This window comes from Euwallacea fornicatus, chromosome 1 (assembly GCF_040115645.1).
Source record: "Euwallacea fornicatus isolate EFF26 chromosome 1, ASM4011564v1, whole genome shotgun sequence".
NCBI classification, from domain to species: domain Eukaryota; kingdom Metazoa; phylum Arthropoda; class Insecta; order Coleoptera; family Curculionidae; genus Euwallacea; species Euwallacea fornicatus.
Window position 1 is genome coordinate 6487755 of NC_089541.1, and position 18423 is coordinate 6506177.

The window sequence follows — 18423 nt, forward strand, 5'->3', positions numbered from 1 at the left end:
AGAGCTGCGCGCGTTCATTGGAACGCACTCCATGTCTAGTGCTTAAAAAGACCTTGTTTTATAATTGAATGTTTGTTGATTAGTATGTACATAGACATATAACGCAATTTCATCTCATGTCGTTTGGCATAATATCAAATTTAGAAGTAAAAATAAAATCCTATTAACTCCCTCAAATTTGATAATTGATTCAAGATTTTTACTAATAATTATTTTTATTAGTTCAGTTTGAGGGCTGTAAATTGGCCGTTAACAAATAACTGCAAGAAAACATTATTTCAAAGATTTATCATTCCAAAAGAGAGATTGATAGACAGTTCATCTCAAGGGCTGTAAATTGAGACCATTAAAAAATCACTCAAGGTGTCATTAATTTCTACTTCACTTCTAATCACTCAAGGTATCTGTTTCCAAATTGAAAACCATCAAAGACCCGATTTTAAGATATCTCCTTACAACTCGGTTATTTTCAATTCCACGACATCTTGTAAAAGGCGACTGATAATACAAACTTTACTGGGTTGTAAAGGGATGTTTAAGGAATAAACCGATCTTTTATATTTTCGAATGAAATGAAGAAAATTTTGGGTAAATATGTGACGCCAAAACAGTCTAGTGCAATTTTAATTTCTCTTTCTAAAATTACAAAAATTTTTGAAGATGTAATTTTCAAATTTTTTAATAATGTTATGATAATTTTCCATGAAAATATCAGAAAATAAATACTCTTAGCGGATTTTTCAAATTAAATAATCTGATCACCTTGGATTAGCGAAAACATACAATCCTGAAAAAGTTCCAGTCATTTTTCCCCAAAATCAATACTCGGAAGGGTAAAAACCCTCAAAACAGCAGATCCCATGTGTATGAACTCTCGGTTATTTATTGCCACCTGACTTCTGGACCCCCCCCCCCAAGAAAGATGATTAATTTCGTACTTTTCCCGAGACAAAAATAGCCGAAATTAATTTACTTTTATTTCACACACAAAATAATTTATTACACTTTTAGGAAGCGTAAAGCAGATAATAATTTCGGTTTTTCCTCGGTTTCGCGTCACGAACAATAAGAACTTTAGACAGGAATTAGTTTCATGCAACCGAAATTTATCTTTCAAAAGATTCCTCAAGTACTTACGATTTTTCAGCCCTGGTGGTATTTAGGGGGGCCAGGGGGTCGTTGTAGATCGTGTACGGTGAAATAGTGGTCGTGGGGGTCCAAGAAGCGGTCCTGTGTTCTAACTTCAGAATGTGATCGTTGAAGGAGGAGTTTGAGCAACCATCAGTGTGTAAAGGCAATTTGGCTGCTGGAGGTTTGTCCACGGTCAAACCACCGAAAGTTATCCACAGAATTATTATATGTCCTACCATGACCCCTATGGATGCTCCCTGAAAGTATAAAAAATTGCTAATCAAAGACACATGGGAATAAAGTAATTAATTTTTTTAATATTTGGAAGTCACCTTTAATCAGATAAATCATCATAAATCCCTAAAACAATAATGTTGACGTAAAGTGGGTGAAAGTGTACTTTAATGGTTAAAGTTTCATGATGGTTGAGCAAGCGAAGCGATAGAACTACTAAAGTATTTATCACCACGGACAATGAGGCTATGAACATGGAGAGGACTGAATGATTTAATGGAGAGATGTCGGCGATACTGGAATGTGAAAGGTTAACCTGCGGGTTCGCGTATGGGTGGATTTATGAAGATAATGCAAACACTTTAGCGGATAAAATTAACCATATGGGTAATACTTAATTAGGGAAGATTTAAACTCGGCTGAAAAGTGTCTTTACAAAATTAATATCTAGGGTGTGCTGTGGCTTCATGTTTGAGTGACTCCTCTAAGTTATACAAGTTTCCACGTAATAAAATAACTGACGATGTTAGTCAAAAAAGTTACAAGGAGCTCGTGAAGTTTGTTGATACTAGCAGTAACTTTATGTCGTCAACATCTTCGTCTGTAGTGCCAGATCTAAAAATAAACACTCAAACATAGTGATATTGCTCCTACAAGTAATGCAAACACATTTATTGATAACTTGGCATTCTTCTTATATGATTGACGGAACATGTTGAAGATCTCATATTTAGCCAAAAATCCATGAAAAAAGAGCCTCAGTATTCATTTTCTACTGTTCTTTTACTATATCAGGGAAACCTTACGACGTGGTCTGTAGATGTTGAGAAAGCGAGACTGAAGAAATTGTGTTAGCCTAAACAAGATTATGCAGCTTTTCAACCTCGTTCCATATGGTCTAGGAATAAAGGTTGTTTTCAGAGAATGGTTTTATCCAAAGAATTTATAGTCTTTTAAAGCACTTTTTATCACGACAGGTGTCTGATCCCGCTTTTTTTTATAAAGCTACCACGGACCCAAATTTTTGCAAATAATTTGTTGCGTTAGATCACATGAGCTCAAATTGCAAGCATAAAATTCGTTGTGGTGCCTGTTGTGGCCTACTCTTTGAATGGGCATGAATTTACCATAGAGCTCTATTCTTATGGTGACTGCTTTTATGATGGCTATTTCCCTCTAATTAAGTTTGCTTCTCTTATTCATGCCACGGGCTCATATCATACACTTCAGCCAAAAATTAGAATTGCAGAAAGCTCTAACACGTAGTTTTCCGTTGCACAAACGCGTCTATGCTAGACTGAAAAGGTCTGCTTAAGGTGTCTGCCACAGCTCCTCCATTATTTATGACTACATAACTTTTCTCATGTTGACGACATAAATGACGTGTGTAAAACTCTGGGGTCTTGGTTGAAAACCCTAATTTAGGGTTCGGACCGACACCGGTATATGTGGAAGGTTAGACATACGGTTAAGCTATCCTTCGACAGAATTGTCAATATTGGGTGTGGTTCGGAATGTGTTAGCTACGTTCACGAACTATTGTGTGAATATGGAACAAACGTTTTTTTTCTTTCCACACGTTTCTTTAATGAATACAAAATTATTAATTAATCGCTCCTATTAATGCACGGTTTGGCAAATTTGATAAATAGGCCGCGTTTGTAGTTCGCTATACTGACAAAGAGGATTTAGTATTATATAGAAGTCTTTTAACATCACGTACAGGGTGTGGCGCGGGAACAAAGCGTTTCCAAAACGAGTAGTACTTGGCAACATTCAATACGCATTTTATTCTTTGGCTCATAACTCTTTATTATTATCTTGCACTTGCCACCATGGAGCCGTCGTGGACGTTGGAACGTCGAATGTGTGTTTATGTTTGTTTTGTTAGAAGTGGTGAGTCTGTGACTGCAGTTTAGCATGAGCTTAGTCGCAGATTCGATATTAATAAAAGTGATTCTGTTCCCACCCGTGATACAATCATTACAGTGGGTTAAAAATTAGAGAACAAGAGGGTCAATAATGAAAAAAAGCCTTCCGGCCCTCAACGTATTGTGCGTACTCCAGAACACATTGAAAGGGTGAGGTCAGCGATACAGAGAAGCCCACTTTGTTCTGCTCGAAAACATGCCATATGTAATTTTCTGTTCATGATTATAAAATGCTATGTGTTGTTAAAATAAGATATGAATTACATATCACAAAACTAGCGATTTTATTATTATTTTAAAAACACTCGATTCCCATGCCACGTTCTGTATTATGTTCAATGGCTTTTATACTCTGTTTATAGTAAGAAGCTTTGAATGTTTCAAAATAGGCCGCAACCTCGAATTCCACCTTTTCATTATTGGCAATTCTTTCTACCCAGCCATTTTTTCAAGTTAGAAATAGAAAATAATCGGAGGGGGTTGAATCTGGCGAATAGGGTGGGCGAGGAAAAAGTTTGAAACCAAGGTGATTGATTTTGGCCACCGCGATGATGGAACTGTGGACTGATGCATTGTCTGGATGAAACAAGATTTTCTTTTTCGCCAAATGTGGTCGTTTTTTCCTAATTTATACGTCCAAATGCTACAGTCAATTTGTATAACATTCTCCGTTTATTGTTTTTTCTTTAGAGAGATAATCAATAAAAATTATCGCACGTGCAACCCAAAAAACTGACGCCATAACTTTCTCCACAAATGGAACGGTTTTCGCCTTATTTGGAACCGATTCTCCATTTTGACTCCATTGTTTTGACTGCTCTTTCGCCTCAGGTGTGAAATGATGGACCCATGTTTCAGCCATGGTTATGAATCGACGCAAAAAGTCCGCTTTATTACTGCGAAACTTTGCCAAACACTCCCTTGAAACCTCCTCACCGTGCTGTTTTTATTCAATTGTGAGTAATTGCAACATCCATCTTGCACACAGCTTTCTCCTATCCAATTGTTCGGTCTAAATGCGATGTATAGGATTTTTTGAAATGCCCATCTTCCAGTACAATTTCGCGGATTTTCATCACAATGGAGTGATCAAATCTGGAGTGTCATTGGGTCGACCACTGCAAAGTTCGTCTTGACAGCTGGTAGGACCGAGTTTCAACTCTACAACCCAGCATTTTTAGTTGTTAACGAAAGATCAGATTCCCCCATAGTAGAACCGGACTTTGCTTTGATGTTGGATGGATTAAGACTTTTCAAATAAAAATATTGAATCACGTATCGATAACCAATTTTTCCATGTTCACAAAATCACCAAAAGCGTTCACTAAAAAGGCTCCTATAGAAACATAAATCAAGGTAGCACCCTCCAACTTTAGACTTACGTTTGTAAGGTTAGGTCTTTGTACTATACGCAACTTTTTAATAAAAAAAACGCCATCTACATGCCCGTTCGCGTACTTCTGGGACTATCCCCTTATGTTTATAGAGACTTCTTTTCTTATTCTGATCCAAGAAAGATCTCCTTAAATTTTCGCGCTATGTTTAAGAAACACCCTATATATTTCTTCCCTTCGATGTTACACGCCAAGGGAAGAATTCTCGGGTTAAATGCGAACTTGACTATCTCGCTATTTGTAGCTAAAGCGGATTTTCCGTTAAATAAACTTAAATATTCTGACATGTGTGTGCAGTGTGCAGCCTGATTTTATTGCCAGAGGCAAAAGGTTTAAACAGTCGCTTTCGCGAGGGCACATGTAATGGGATTTGTCACTTCTATCGCTTCGTTGGATTAGTTGTCACTCGAAATGACATCGTTCACCCATGTCGGCATGCATGAGCTAAAATCCTAGATCCAAAGGGAGTTTTGCTCTAAAAACACCCTAGCTTTCGCTGCTAAGTCAGAAGTTAGTTAAAATTGTTCTCCAAAATATTACTTTAAAAATTTCGAACGTAGTCAACGCAGCGGTGCAGATATGTGCACGGGCACATGTATTTATAAATAGGATAATTCCGCATCTACCTGGAATCAGAATTAATTATTTTTTAAGCGCATTGCGGTGTAATTGCATGTATATGTGCGAGTCTATATAAAATATGAATAAAACAAGCTCCTTGTAAAAATAACTTGATACGCAATGCTCCCTTTGACGTTCCTGCAGAGGGCCAATTTCAATTACTATGCAAATTAATTATATACTTAAACGATCTGGATCATGTTTTCTGGAAAGTTCGCCTAGTAAACATCGCGATTTTTAATCAGGAAGTCTAGATTTAGGGCCACGAAATCCGGGAAAACAAATATTTACTTCTTTAGCTGATAATTGGCTTTGAACTTTACTCAGCTGTAGAGAGGTTGACGATGCGAATGTTTAAAATTCCCGAGTCACTCGCGAGGCTTTAAGCACCGCTTATCACCATTAATCAACGAACCTCCACTAACAGTATTGATTCGGCTTTCCACATGGACGTTTAAAAAATGACATTTAAATTATTATTAATCATCATAATGGATACGAGTCGAGTTCCATTTACATCCGAACCGGTTCCACGATTGATTAAATCCGAATTAGATTGATTGCCCTTTGAAACGCACGAATCATTTATGCAATTAGGAAGTTAGTATTAATCAGACCAAGAAATTTGACTATGTATATTCCAGCCGTTGCTCCCCGTTGTTACCTCAGGCAACTTTGGGACAAATAATTTACCCGGTTATGCCTTAATCATTGACGATGCATGTGGGGGGTGTGTGCGTGACTGAGTAACCCTGTCACTAATTTACTCCTTCCAACAACAATTAACTATTGTAGGTTACAAACAGAACTTCTTGTAGAGTAGAGTACCTACTTCCAGGGTTAAAAATTGATATGAAAATGTATGGCAGCCCTACCATCATGAAACATAGCCAGTATTTATTAATGGCACATTGTAACTTATCGTGAAGTGCTTCACAAGTTGCTGAGAACATCCCCATTTTAAATAAGACTAACAATAACAACCAAACGAGAATTGAGTAAAATTAAGTGCGCGTATTGCAAGTGAAGTTGCGTCGCAGAGTGAAATCGAATTCGAGCGTTGCAAGTGAAGTTGCGTCGCAGAGTGAAATCGAATTCGAGCGTTGCAAGTGAAGTTGCGTCGCAGAGTGAAATTGAATGTGAGTGTTGCAAGTAAAGACGCGCTGGAGATTAAAATGGAATATTTATGGCGTGCAGTTTCTTGAAAACAACAGCAAATTGCACATGTTTTGTTGAGTCCCCTCGCAAGATTCTACGACGATGGACATTTTCTAATACCAGTGAATTTAACTTTATTATTTTTATTTATCTATTGATTTTTTTTTAATTCAAAGACGAGTGAACACAAAATCGCAAACAAACCAATTTCTTATCAACAAACAAATTTTTTCATTGTTTACATAGTATTTAACTGAGATTGCATTGCATTTTTCGCTAAATTTATAGTTGTTTTTCTCAAAAACTAATCGATACATTTTGATGCGCAATACACGACTGAATGCAGTTTTGAAAGACCTTTAATGAGAGGTGTCACTTGATCACATTTAAAAAGTATCGATCATTTTGCACTATTGGTGACGTACAAAATTTTGAAAAAAAAACAAATCTCAAAAATAGTATGTTTTGTCATATTCAATGTTGCTTTGAATTAAAAAAAAATTATATATTTGTTAAAATACAAAGGGGGGTGAGCACAATATAAAGCCGAGCGGTATATGTTCTGAACGTTTGAGGCAAATAGTCAATTTTTTTTCTTCTATTTTGTTCGGGATTGTGTATCTGTCGTGAATATATGTATTTTGCTTCTTTTCCTTTGTTTTCTATAAGTAAACTAAAATAAAAAATACTTGTTTCTCGCGGTATATTGCGGTGACGTTGGGCTGAAATGATGGAGTGACACAGATAAATGGGGCGGTACAGGTGATATTTACCTTCCAGTTGGCCACAGGAATCAATATGGCCATAATGAAGACACCCAACAGTGGCCCTGAGGTGGCTGAAGTAACCAACATTGATGACTCAATAACTCCATCCAACAATCCAATCAAAAACGAGATGCCCATAATGATGAATCCGAAAATCACGCTGATGAGTTTAATACACAGCAGCTGCTTGGAGTCCGTCAACCCTTTCAAGAATGGCAAAGGACGCACGAAGTCCTCAAATGCCACTGTAGCTAACGAGTTCAAGATGGAAACGTTTAAGCTAAAAATAAGAAAGTTCTTATTTAATTTTGATGACTTATTATTAGATAAAAAGGACGTACATGTATGTATGTGCCAGATCAGTTTACAATGTTCAAAATTAAATTATAAATTAATCTTGGCGAAATGACGTTAGAGAAAATGTAGCCTGGCTCTTATGCTATAAAAGCCACACTTCCATTATTTTCCAGGGGTAATTTATAATCCTTCAACTTCAGTTTGATACGCAACAAAAGAGATAAGTTGAGCGAAAGTTCTCTACTATTCGTTAGGTTGTATGGTGTATTCGGGAAATATGGTTTTGAGAAATGTTTTGCAATAAGAAACATTCACTATATCAAGACCGAAAGGTTAAGGGATATCGGTATTTAATCACTAAAACAACAGTCCCCTTTAGTTATATCGCACATATTTGTGCATCGAGTCGATATTTTATTCCAAAGAAAGCATAATACTACAGAAGGATCTATTAGTGATTTAGGGCCTATTGTCCTTAAAGAGCATTTTTTATCGTCAGCCTTCGAAACAGACTCGTTCCCCGCTTTGCGATTGCTTTCGCCCTACCAACTCGCTTTTAGGATAGTAAAAGCTTTTAAGGAAATCAATTTTACAATTGTTTAAGGAAATGGATTTCCTTGCCGCGCTTTCTAATATAAATCATAATCAAATTTCTATGATATGTGGCTCATACATAGAACTTACCTGAGAGCCCCGTTGAAAAGACTGGCCATAAATAAGCCGAGAATCCCCGGCAAGTAGCTGAATCGGTCCTCGACGAAGAACGGAAGGATTTCGTCGTATTTTTTTATGTATCCGGATGTGAGGGGATCGCAAGAGGCGTATACTGCATAGACCACCATGCCAACCACCCAAGATAAGCTGAAGAGCACTGTTATGACTGGGATGTTCCACATCAGCGTCCTGAAAATTTATAATTTAGTAAAATGCAAATGAATTGAAGACATATTTAATATTGATTCTTTGGTGTGGTGCAAATCCACCGATCTTTCGTGAGCTCTGGTGAGATGGAGAATGAAGAAGAGAGGGTCAAGCCACCACCGACATTCAAAACTGTGTTAATTCGTTGTAACGACAATCAAGGTACTGAAATATAGGGAAATTAAGCCGGCTTCTCGGTGGTATGCTTTGGGAAGCCAAATTGGTATGCCTTTTTAATCGTACAAATGGAAAGGAGTAAGATCCAAGGTACTTGAGATCTTATGCGTCTACCAATTGCTGACCGCAATTGCGTCATGAAAGTTTCGATGAAAAATGTGGGTATTGATTCAAAACGTTCCACGAAATATTTTGATCTCGTATGAAAGATGAGTATTTCGTTTATCCCATATTTTGGTATGGGATGAATTTTTGGCTACTCTAGCTAACTTGCAATCCCAACTTGCATTTTTAGGTTACAATAACTATGTGAAATCAGAAACTTTAGTTTGCTTCGCGGAAGATCTATAGGAAATTATCTCAATAAATTATATGAAATTTGTCTAAACTTAAGTTCTTTTGTTTCGTTTCGTTCCAATGAAACGTATATAAATAAAACCAGTTAACTTTTCGAATAAATCATATGTAGCTTTGTTTGAAACAATATTCTTTCATTTTGCTACGTTCAGCTGAAATTGCTATGAAATCGTATTGATTCACTTCGCTAAATCGTCGCTATGAATTGTATTGCGAATTAATTTCCTCTTCCTGATTAGGCTGCAGAGAAGTTTATAAATTCAATGGATTTCATTTATTTCACTGGAAATCTAAAATACACGTTTGCTAATTAAATAAAATTTGGACGAAGTCAGTTTCTCCTGTTAAGGTTGTATATGAAATCGCGTTGATTAAGTTCGCTGAAACGTGCGAATGTAAGAAATCGGTGAATTATCATTTTTTGGAGAGTTAACTATTTTCTTTTACTTAGATTGCACATAACTGTATGAAATTAAACGAAGTTTGAAATCACATTATTTTTCTCTATTTAATTCACTCGATATTTTTTGTATATATTTCAATTGTGTGATGAAACTGAGAGTTCTATCCATGTGATGAGGACTCAAGTGATTTTTTATATAATTAGATCAGAGAGAAATTTGTGAAATTAGGAGCATTGAGTTTGCTTTCGGGGAGACCTGTGCAAAGCGTGTACCTATAAATCGCATGCAATTTGTGTGAAATTAAATTATATCGGTGACCTAAGGTTTTATGACCAGGTTCATACACATCTAGGAGGATGCAGTATCGGCTAGAAGACCTGTTTTAAATTGTGGCTATCGATATATTAAAAAATCTTTGTGGTCCGCCAAATTAGAGTGGGGTATCTATAAATTAAATAAAAAATAAACATATAAATAAGAAACTAATCTCTTTTGAGGGATTCTATACTTGATGCGGTAAATTCCGACAAGTTCAGGCAAGCACATTTCAAACTGTGCAGTAAAAAAGGAGACCCTATTACCCTTTAATATTAAATACCACACCTACATTACAAATAAATAAAAAGGTAATCCCAGTTGATGTGGCATTTTAATAAAAAAAAGTACACGAAATAACATCCCTTTTTTGACAGAAAAGTTATTGGATTATTTTCGTCCCTCGTTTTGCATAAACCCAACTGAAAACCGAAAAGGGGTTAAATTAGGTATGTTAAATACACAATTTTACTTGAAATTATGTAAACGAGCAACGAAATTATAATGTCTGAGCGAAATTAAAAAAAGTTTGCTTACAACGAAATAAGCGCCTTTGCTGCTCTTAAATTCTGACTTACTTTGTGACTTTTTTTTGAGAGTCCATGCTGCAGTATCTCTGGACGAAGTTTTGCTGACAGCCGAAGATGGACACAGACATGAAGAGCTGTCCGAGTACGGCGGAGGTAGTAGTGACGCGGGCAGTCGGATCAAGGTTCCAGCTATATAAAAATATAAATAAATTTCAACATTGTTCCATGTCTTTACAATAACTTACGGGCTAAAGGCAATAAATAAGGCCCTATTCCCACTATAACAGGAATTTGCGCAAATATTTTGCATTCTATTTTGGGCGATATCTTCGGAGATGGCTCCGCTTAGACGAGATGCAAATTCGCAATTTCTGGAATTTCGCTGCTGCATTTCATTACTAAACCAATGGTTTTACTATAATGTTTTTAAGATTCTTGAATGCACTCAACGTCAGGAATTTACACTCATTACTTTAAAGGAAATGGTTAGAATCAATTTTCAGGGAGGTTTATTTAATCACACACAAAAGGTGCGAGGTCGAACTGAAACACAAAGTCAAATGGGAGATTGAAATAAGCTGAAGCAGCTATTTGAATCATCTCCGATATTGGCAAAGACGCTTTGACTGATATTATCCTCGAGTGTTTGTTATCTCCTATACAGTTTGGAAGGTTATTGAAGAAATTTTGAAATTTGAAATTACAATTGAACGTTTTTGCAAAAGCTCGAATATTTGTGAGATATTTTAAATAAATTTATGTACCGAATCTGCACAGAACCAGAAAGATAATCTTTTCTGTTTCATTCATCATAATGTTTCGATTTGCAAAACAACATGAGAATCGATAAACTAAACGGCTGTAAACAGTCCGCTCGTATCTTGCCCATCGGCAAATCCATATTCATTGGGAACATCCATCAAAGCGTACCTATTTCAAAACGTCTATTCTGGCAAGCTGGGAAACAAACTTTAGTGCCTAAATATAAACAGCAATCTTTTTTGCAAAATCCCATTAATCAACGAATAATGTCAGTGATGTGGATCAACAAATATTATGTGACCCAAGTCCGGCGAGAGCTGCGCGCCATAGGATAGTAGGGGAGGTTCGGACACGAGGGGACATTAATAATTAATATGGCGTCGTTAGAAACATCGGCCTTGGATGCGGTCCAAACAATATATGAAATCCTTGTACTTGAAGCCTCATTAAAAGCACTGGATGGTAATAAATAATAATCAAAGCACGTCATATACTTAGACTGACAAGCCATTAACGAGGTTTTAGATCCTGATAATGATACGTCGGTTTTTAATAAATGCGCTTCGAAGGCCACGCAATTGCACCGAGCTCCCCTTTCTATGGGCACCATTTAACTTTTTAATGACAGATCTTATCTACAGTCGAATCAATCCAAACGCAAATTGATGGGTTCAGTTTTTTCTCTAAATCGAGTATCCGAATTGCATTTTAATTTAATGAATGTTTGGGCATTTTACTGACAGTTTAAAATTGGGGATGCGGTTGAAAAACATAAAGGCATTGGGGAGTATTATTTGAATTTGTATGATATACTGAGCACACGTGGAACGAAATATTAGGTTTATGAAATGTTATCTTACAACATTGTTGATTGTGCATAGTGCAAGTGCTGACCTACTGACCCTCACTGGAATGAAAAAAATGTCTCTTTCAGAGAAGTTTTTCATGTGTGCAATTATTATTAATTCGGTCAGTTGTTTGCCTAATAAGAAATTAAACTTACTTGAAGAAATTGAGCCTTCCATCTCTCTGTGTAATATTAAAGACATTCCCGAAGCCCCCAGCTTCGACGCACCCCTGGATGATGATGGCTACACAGATCGCGATCATGGTTAATCCCTGCATAACGTCGGCAAGAATGGCGGCTTTGAGTCCTCCCTGAAACGGCACAAAGTTAACCGTAAATATTTTCGACTTGTTTGAACTACATTGTTGTCCAGACGTTGCTTTTACATTATTAAAAGATGTGGTGCCTTTCAGTTTTGAGTATATTCGGGAGGAAAAAGGAAATTTCTAAAGGCAAACAATACACGTTGCTCCGCACCTAACGATTTCAGTAATATTTAAAGTTGTCATATGCAATATGATACAAATGATTTTTTTTATTTCGCTATATGACGAAAACATCATAAGAAAATGAGTTAACTTTGAAATGATTAAAGCTTCGCCCTGTATCTGCGGGAAGCTAGTTAAAGGCAAAATTTCTTTAAAACTTAACTTGAGGGAAAGTGAGCTTAAAGCTTGAGAAGTAAGAAGAAAGGCGGATATTCCAGGCCATCTAAAATTTCTCAGAGATATTCCAGAGTACGTATTTACTCTTTAATCCATTTTTCAGATCATCAATCAATCTCGATAACCCATTTAAGGGCTAAAATAGTCTTGGAAATGCCGCTTGACTGAAAGTGGGGTAAAACTTGAGAAATTACAAAAAGTGGACACTTCTGGCCTTCTGGAATTTTTTGGGATAGCTCCTGAAGAATAAATTTTCTGAGATGATATAATAAGCGTTATGAAAATTATTGATTATTTTTGGAATTTTTATTCTTAAGGTGAAATTTACAACTTAAGAAAAATTTGCAATTAAGTTGAAAAAACTGGGAATGTACGCAGTGCATAAATGTTTTTTTCAATTTAAGTTGGTGACTTAAGTTCACTTTAAGAAAGTTCTCTCGGGAGTAATGGTCCTTGCACTCTTACTCCATACGTGAAATCGGACAATTGCATATATATGCATTGGATCAGGTGTACCGATATTGAATTCCGCAGTTGTACTCTGTTTCTGTTGCTGTTTCTTGCTTATATCTACCAATTTGAATCCTGTGTCGACTCTAAACAACTCAATGGAAGTTTTGGAGTATTAGGAATTCATTTTAAGCACTTTTATTTTAGAGCTTCAGTGATAGAGTTTTGTACAGGTCATTTCGAGACATCTCGTATAATATACTATGCAATGTCTGCTCGCAATCTGCAATTCCTGGAAACTGGCATCGCTTAAGTATCAGTTGTGCTAAGATAGGGTATCCCGAAAATGCATGTCAAAAATGCTATCATGACATAATTTGGGCGGACACATTAAGATTTGGTTCAACGATTATTTAAAATCTCGTTTAGACGGTATTGATTGTGAAAGTTCTTGAAAAAAAAACATATTTTTTGCCATATCTGGAGAATGCTTCAATGGATTTTAACAAAACTCATGGTGCATTTATTCATTAATACAACGATTATTTTCGTGTCTATTCGCAGTGTGCAAGTAGTAAGTTCTTGGCCATCTTTGTACAAAAATGACCAGAATTTTTCACTAGGTAGCTGCATCGTGGTGATTTTTTTTCTGATGATACATTAAATTTTTCTGCAACTTTTTTTCTCTCGGAAATTTTTCATACCGTTAAAATTTGACGTGTTTTTTTTTCTGATACAGAACACATGACACTTGCGCACTGCGAATAAACATGAAAGATACACGAAAATAATCCCTGTACTAATCAATCGATGCACAGTCGGTTCCATTGAAATGCATTGAACTATTCTCCAGACATAGCAAAAATATGTTTCTTTTCAAGAACTTTGGCCCTTAATGGCGCCTTAGCGAAACACATTTTAAAAATAATTTTTTAAATTAAATTAATGTATTGGGCCAAATAATCTCATGTAACATTTTTGACATGCATTTTCGGGATACCCTGTGAACTGACAATAACCTTTTATCGACATCAAATAGAAATGGAAGTTCTCGAGTTAAATAGGCGGGAATGACAGGGATACTATCCTATGTAACGAAACGTGTCCTTCACAGATACCGAATTTAAAGAGTGAGTTGTTAAACCTGAATCACTTCATCAAGTTCAAATTCCAAGTAGGCAAGACAGCGAATCGTTATTTAAAATAATCAATTTTCAGCCTAGAAACCATACACATATTTTATTTCATTTTTATTCATTTCTTTGGAAATACCTCTGGGATCATATTAGGACTAGAGCAATCCAACAAAAAAGCCTGCATCTCACTGTCATCGCATATCTTCACACCAAACTCGTATGTCACTATTGTTCCGTTATTGAAATTCCTTATCCGCATTTCAACCGCGAAATACATTTGGCAGACCGGTTTTGCATTTATAACCACATAAAGGACATTTTGTACGCAAATATATAAAATTTCACGCTTACCAGAAGGTTAAATATGATGCTGATGATGGATATTCCGAATATGGAGGCCCAATACGGGATGCCAATCACAGTGTTCAACGCTACACAGGGAGTGAACACTGTGACGCCCTGATTGAGCATTTGACGAATTACGTAAGTTCCAGAGGCTAAACATCGGACTAGCCGCGATTTGAACCTCATATCCAAATATTGGTATACGGAAGTGATTCCTAAACTAAAGTACACAGGAACGAACACAAAACACACTATGGGGTAGGCCAGAACCATTCCGTAGAGGGTTTCCCACATTGCGCTGCCTCTATAAAAGAGCTCGGATGGATATCCTGAAATTAAGAAATGTGGTTACTTTCGGTTAATTCGTGTTCTGGAGTCAGTTTTAATATAATACTGCGAGACTAGAGATATGTGGTTTTCAAATGCAAAAATATACAGGGTGTTGCGTTTAAATCAATAAAGTTGCCTTCATCTCAAAACTATTGAGTTTTTTGAGTAGCAGATTTTCCCACAAAATCCTGCACAAAGGTTTAGTACTTTCAATATCTGGAAAAAATTTATGTTTAAAATATATAAGTTCGTCCATAAGGAGTGGCTCTACCAGCTCTATTTGCGTCTCGTGAGTGTAAGTAAGGATCTTTAAACTGCAATAAAATAAAAGAGGCCTTGAAAGCGCATTCTAGCTAACTGCACGTATATAATTTGGGACTAAGCTTTTAGAGGCAGTAAATGAGATTAAACACCTTAGCAAGCATTTTAGTATTAAAACAGCTATTTCTATGCCTGGTCCCTTCAGGAAAATAAATTCTTATTTACACTCAAGAAGAGTAGGAATATACGAATTTACATACGTCATTATTTCAGCAGGATTACCACGAATTCTCCTACAACAGGAAGAAAAACCATAGTAACCCTCGTTTTTTTCAAATTTGAATTTTACACATCTTTATAAAGCGTTTTTTGTACAAGTTTATTACGTCAAATTTCATACTATTCGAGTTTTTTTCCATCAGGAGATTTTTCAGCATTAGAATCGTATAAAATTTCCTGCCTAAAAGTTTAACTAACCTCCCGTATAATTTTTTTTAACCACAACTTCAACTTACCTAGGAAGGATCGGACGCCTAATGTTCCTCTTGCTATACTCAACATCATGGCGAACATGGAGACTTTCCCCGCTGCGAAGACATAGTCTGCCTTGGTCTTCTCTTTGGGTCCGAAGAAGCGAGAATATACGGCCACGAAAGAACTAGCAATCACGAAGATCACGAAAACTAGGTAATCCCATATCATCGAATTGTTATCTTTAGACATCTTGTTCGGTTTGTGTTCAGTTCGATAGAATTTTTGTAGAAATACGGTTCAAATCTGCAAAGAACAATTGTTTCTGTAAAGGAATTTTCATTTTATTTGTGACCTGATTAAATTAAATAAATTTACTTCTCAATAATTCAACTCGCTTAAAATTCTTAAGGAATCATATTAATTGGTTTTAGGATATGTCACCAAGACATTATATAAATTTTCCTGAAGATGTAAGAAATCAGCACCAAAGTTACCAAAATTAATTCTCAAAGTTTCAAGTATTTTGAATGCTCAAAAGACTTTCCACATCATTAAACTTTTTTCAAATAAATCTTTGAAAATATTTCACACTTTCAATTTTTAAGAAAAAAGAGTTTTGGATTAGATTATATCGGATACCGGTCATATTAAAACCTATACAGCTAATTAGCTACGGTCACGAAACTCATGATTTGATTGTCGAACAAAAAAGCTTCTTTGATTTCATACGTTTATAAGTTACACATATTTTTTCTCAAGCTACTGTTGTAACTAAGAAAAAGAAACTAAGAATGTGTGCCTGATATTTCATTTTATGTAGGTCTCCAAGAACGAACGAAACCACTAGTTTTTGGGACACATTTATTCCTTCGTCCAGTATCTAGCGATTTTACTGTGATAGGTATTTTTCAAAAAGAGAAGATTAAGAGTATTTCATAGTGGTCGAATATAACAGGAATGTGTTGATGATGATAGAGTTTTTGCTGGAACAGCCAGTGGCGTACATCTTCTACTTCTCTACACTACGGTTTAACCACAATTAACTATAAGACTGGTTACTTAATTTTAAGTAATGCCTGAGATATCGCGTAAAGTTTTAATTTTAGTTCAAATCATGCCTGATTTTCTTAGAAAGTGAAGATATCACACAAATCTTAAATTCGAACAAATTGTGTATTGTGGAACTTGTAGGTAAAATTACGTATTACCTACCGGCGTTGTAAATTGATACGTGAGCAACAGCCGAGTCTTGCCAGAGTCAAACGGCAAGAATATGATTTTCGTATGAGGTTCACATATTATTTTTTCTGCAATTTACTCGAATGTGTAAATTTTAAACGTCGATGCGAGACCAGCCAGCAAACACGAGAATATTTTTCCGGTCAGTTATGTGCCCTGGTTGCGGAGTTACAGACATTCCTGACCGCATATATGAGCAAAACCTGGACCTACCTGGAACGATGACGTTTACGACACCAAAACACGCCAGAAAGTTGTAACTTTTATACGAATTGCAAAAAAAGAACTTTCTGCGACGTATTGGATTTCCTTCTTTTCCAAGAAACATGAAAAAGTGCACAGCCTAACAATAGAGTCACGGATGGCCCAATAATTTTTCTCTTCAACTTTGAGACTATTGTTTTTCTTCAAAATCCTAATTATGGTGCAGCCAATGATGACGCAAATTATGCAGAGTATAACACCTAAATCACGGATTTTACAGTTGTAGACACCTAACAATCAATCGCTTTATTGATTTCGTATGTGTGATATGAAAGAAATATCTTTATTTTATTAGGAGAAATACTTTTTAAATGTGTTTGAAAGCACGTTGCATATCGTGATATTTCAAACATTTGTAGTAGAGAAAACATATCCTGAAAAGCAATGGTGAGAAACAAATGGAAAATTGAAATACTACGAAAACCATTTGAGGAATAAGAGCAAGACAGCGGTATTGCACTAAAAAATTTAATCGTAAGGGAAAAATATAGAATCATCAATGCAAATACGCAATTGTAATGCCAGCATCAACATATATTAAGTTTGAAAAATGTTTAAATGTGTTAATGGACTTTATTGAGAAATATGGAAAGTTTATTTATTTTTCTAGAATTGAAAAACATTGAAATGAGGAATCATTTAGTAAGAGGATTGTAAAACCCGATAATGACGGCAGTACAAAATTAATAAATATATTTAACTATGATAGGTCTTCTCAGACGATACAATTAATGTCTGAGAAGTTTAAAGTCTACGACTTTATGAGCCGTTCCAGCTCTGCGTTTATTGGTAAGCGAATTTAATCTTCTCAGATTTTTCCTGCGACTAATGCATTTATTTTCCATTGTATTGCATTGAACAGGGTGAACTAATAACAGTACTCTACTGCGACCTGAACTCTATTGTAGTCCACTAAATATAAATATATCCTCCATGAAGTGCAATATACCATTGTTGGTTCGAGACCTACGACAGGCCTCGAATTTTCGTTTCGTTGTAGTTATTCGCTCAAAAAAAAAAAAAAAATTATATTCTTGAATTTCACTACAAAAAAATTTTCACCTTGGCTCTCGTAGGTTCCTACAGAATGGAGCTCCTGGGAGCCAAATCACAACTAGTTTATGCTGTCTTAAAGTACTCTGAGCTCTGTGATTGTTCCAGATAATTCAGGGACTGCAGTTTTGGCACTATAGTAAGTCGTTTCGTTTTTCAGACCCAGGCTATAGCCACATATGTGAATATTGGTTTCGCGACGGTTACGTGGCTCCAAAGAGTTTACGAGGAGCGTCCCCGCACATGTTCATGTCATTTACGAACGTTCATATATTTAAATTTTTAATTACGTATGCATTATCTTCAAACTAACCACGTAAAAGTAATATATATATATAGCAATTATTATTAGTATGGAAA

At 35.9% G+C, this 18423-nt stretch overlaps 1 protein-coding gene across 5 annotated transcripts in view; it reads right to left on the minus strand.

The window, feature by feature from the left end:
* The window catches only part of LOC136342138 (sodium-coupled monocarboxylate transporter 1), a 43791-nt gene that overhangs the window by 2223 nt on the left and 23145 nt on the right, over nucleotides 1-18423 (minus strand). For all 5 annotated transcript variants that reach the window (XM_066287678.1, XM_066287669.1, XM_066287688.1 and 2 more), the window contains exons 2-8: nucleotides 15549-15810; nucleotides 14449-14771; nucleotides 12003-12157; nucleotides 10286-10426; nucleotides 8218-8436; nucleotides 7243-7516; nucleotides 1138-1388 (exon numbers count right to left, since the gene is read on the minus strand). In XM_066287678.1, the coding sequence (XP_066143775.1) occupies nucleotides 1138-1388; nucleotides 7243-7516; nucleotides 8218-8436; nucleotides 10286-10426; nucleotides 12003-12157; nucleotides 14449-14771; nucleotides 15549-15756 (1571 nt within the window). In that variant the 5' untranslated portion in view covers nucleotides 15757-15810. The remainder of the gene's footprint in view (nucleotides 1-1137; nucleotides 1389-7242; nucleotides 7517-8217; nucleotides 8437-10285; nucleotides 10427-12002; nucleotides 12158-14448; nucleotides 14772-15548; nucleotides 15811-18423) is intronic.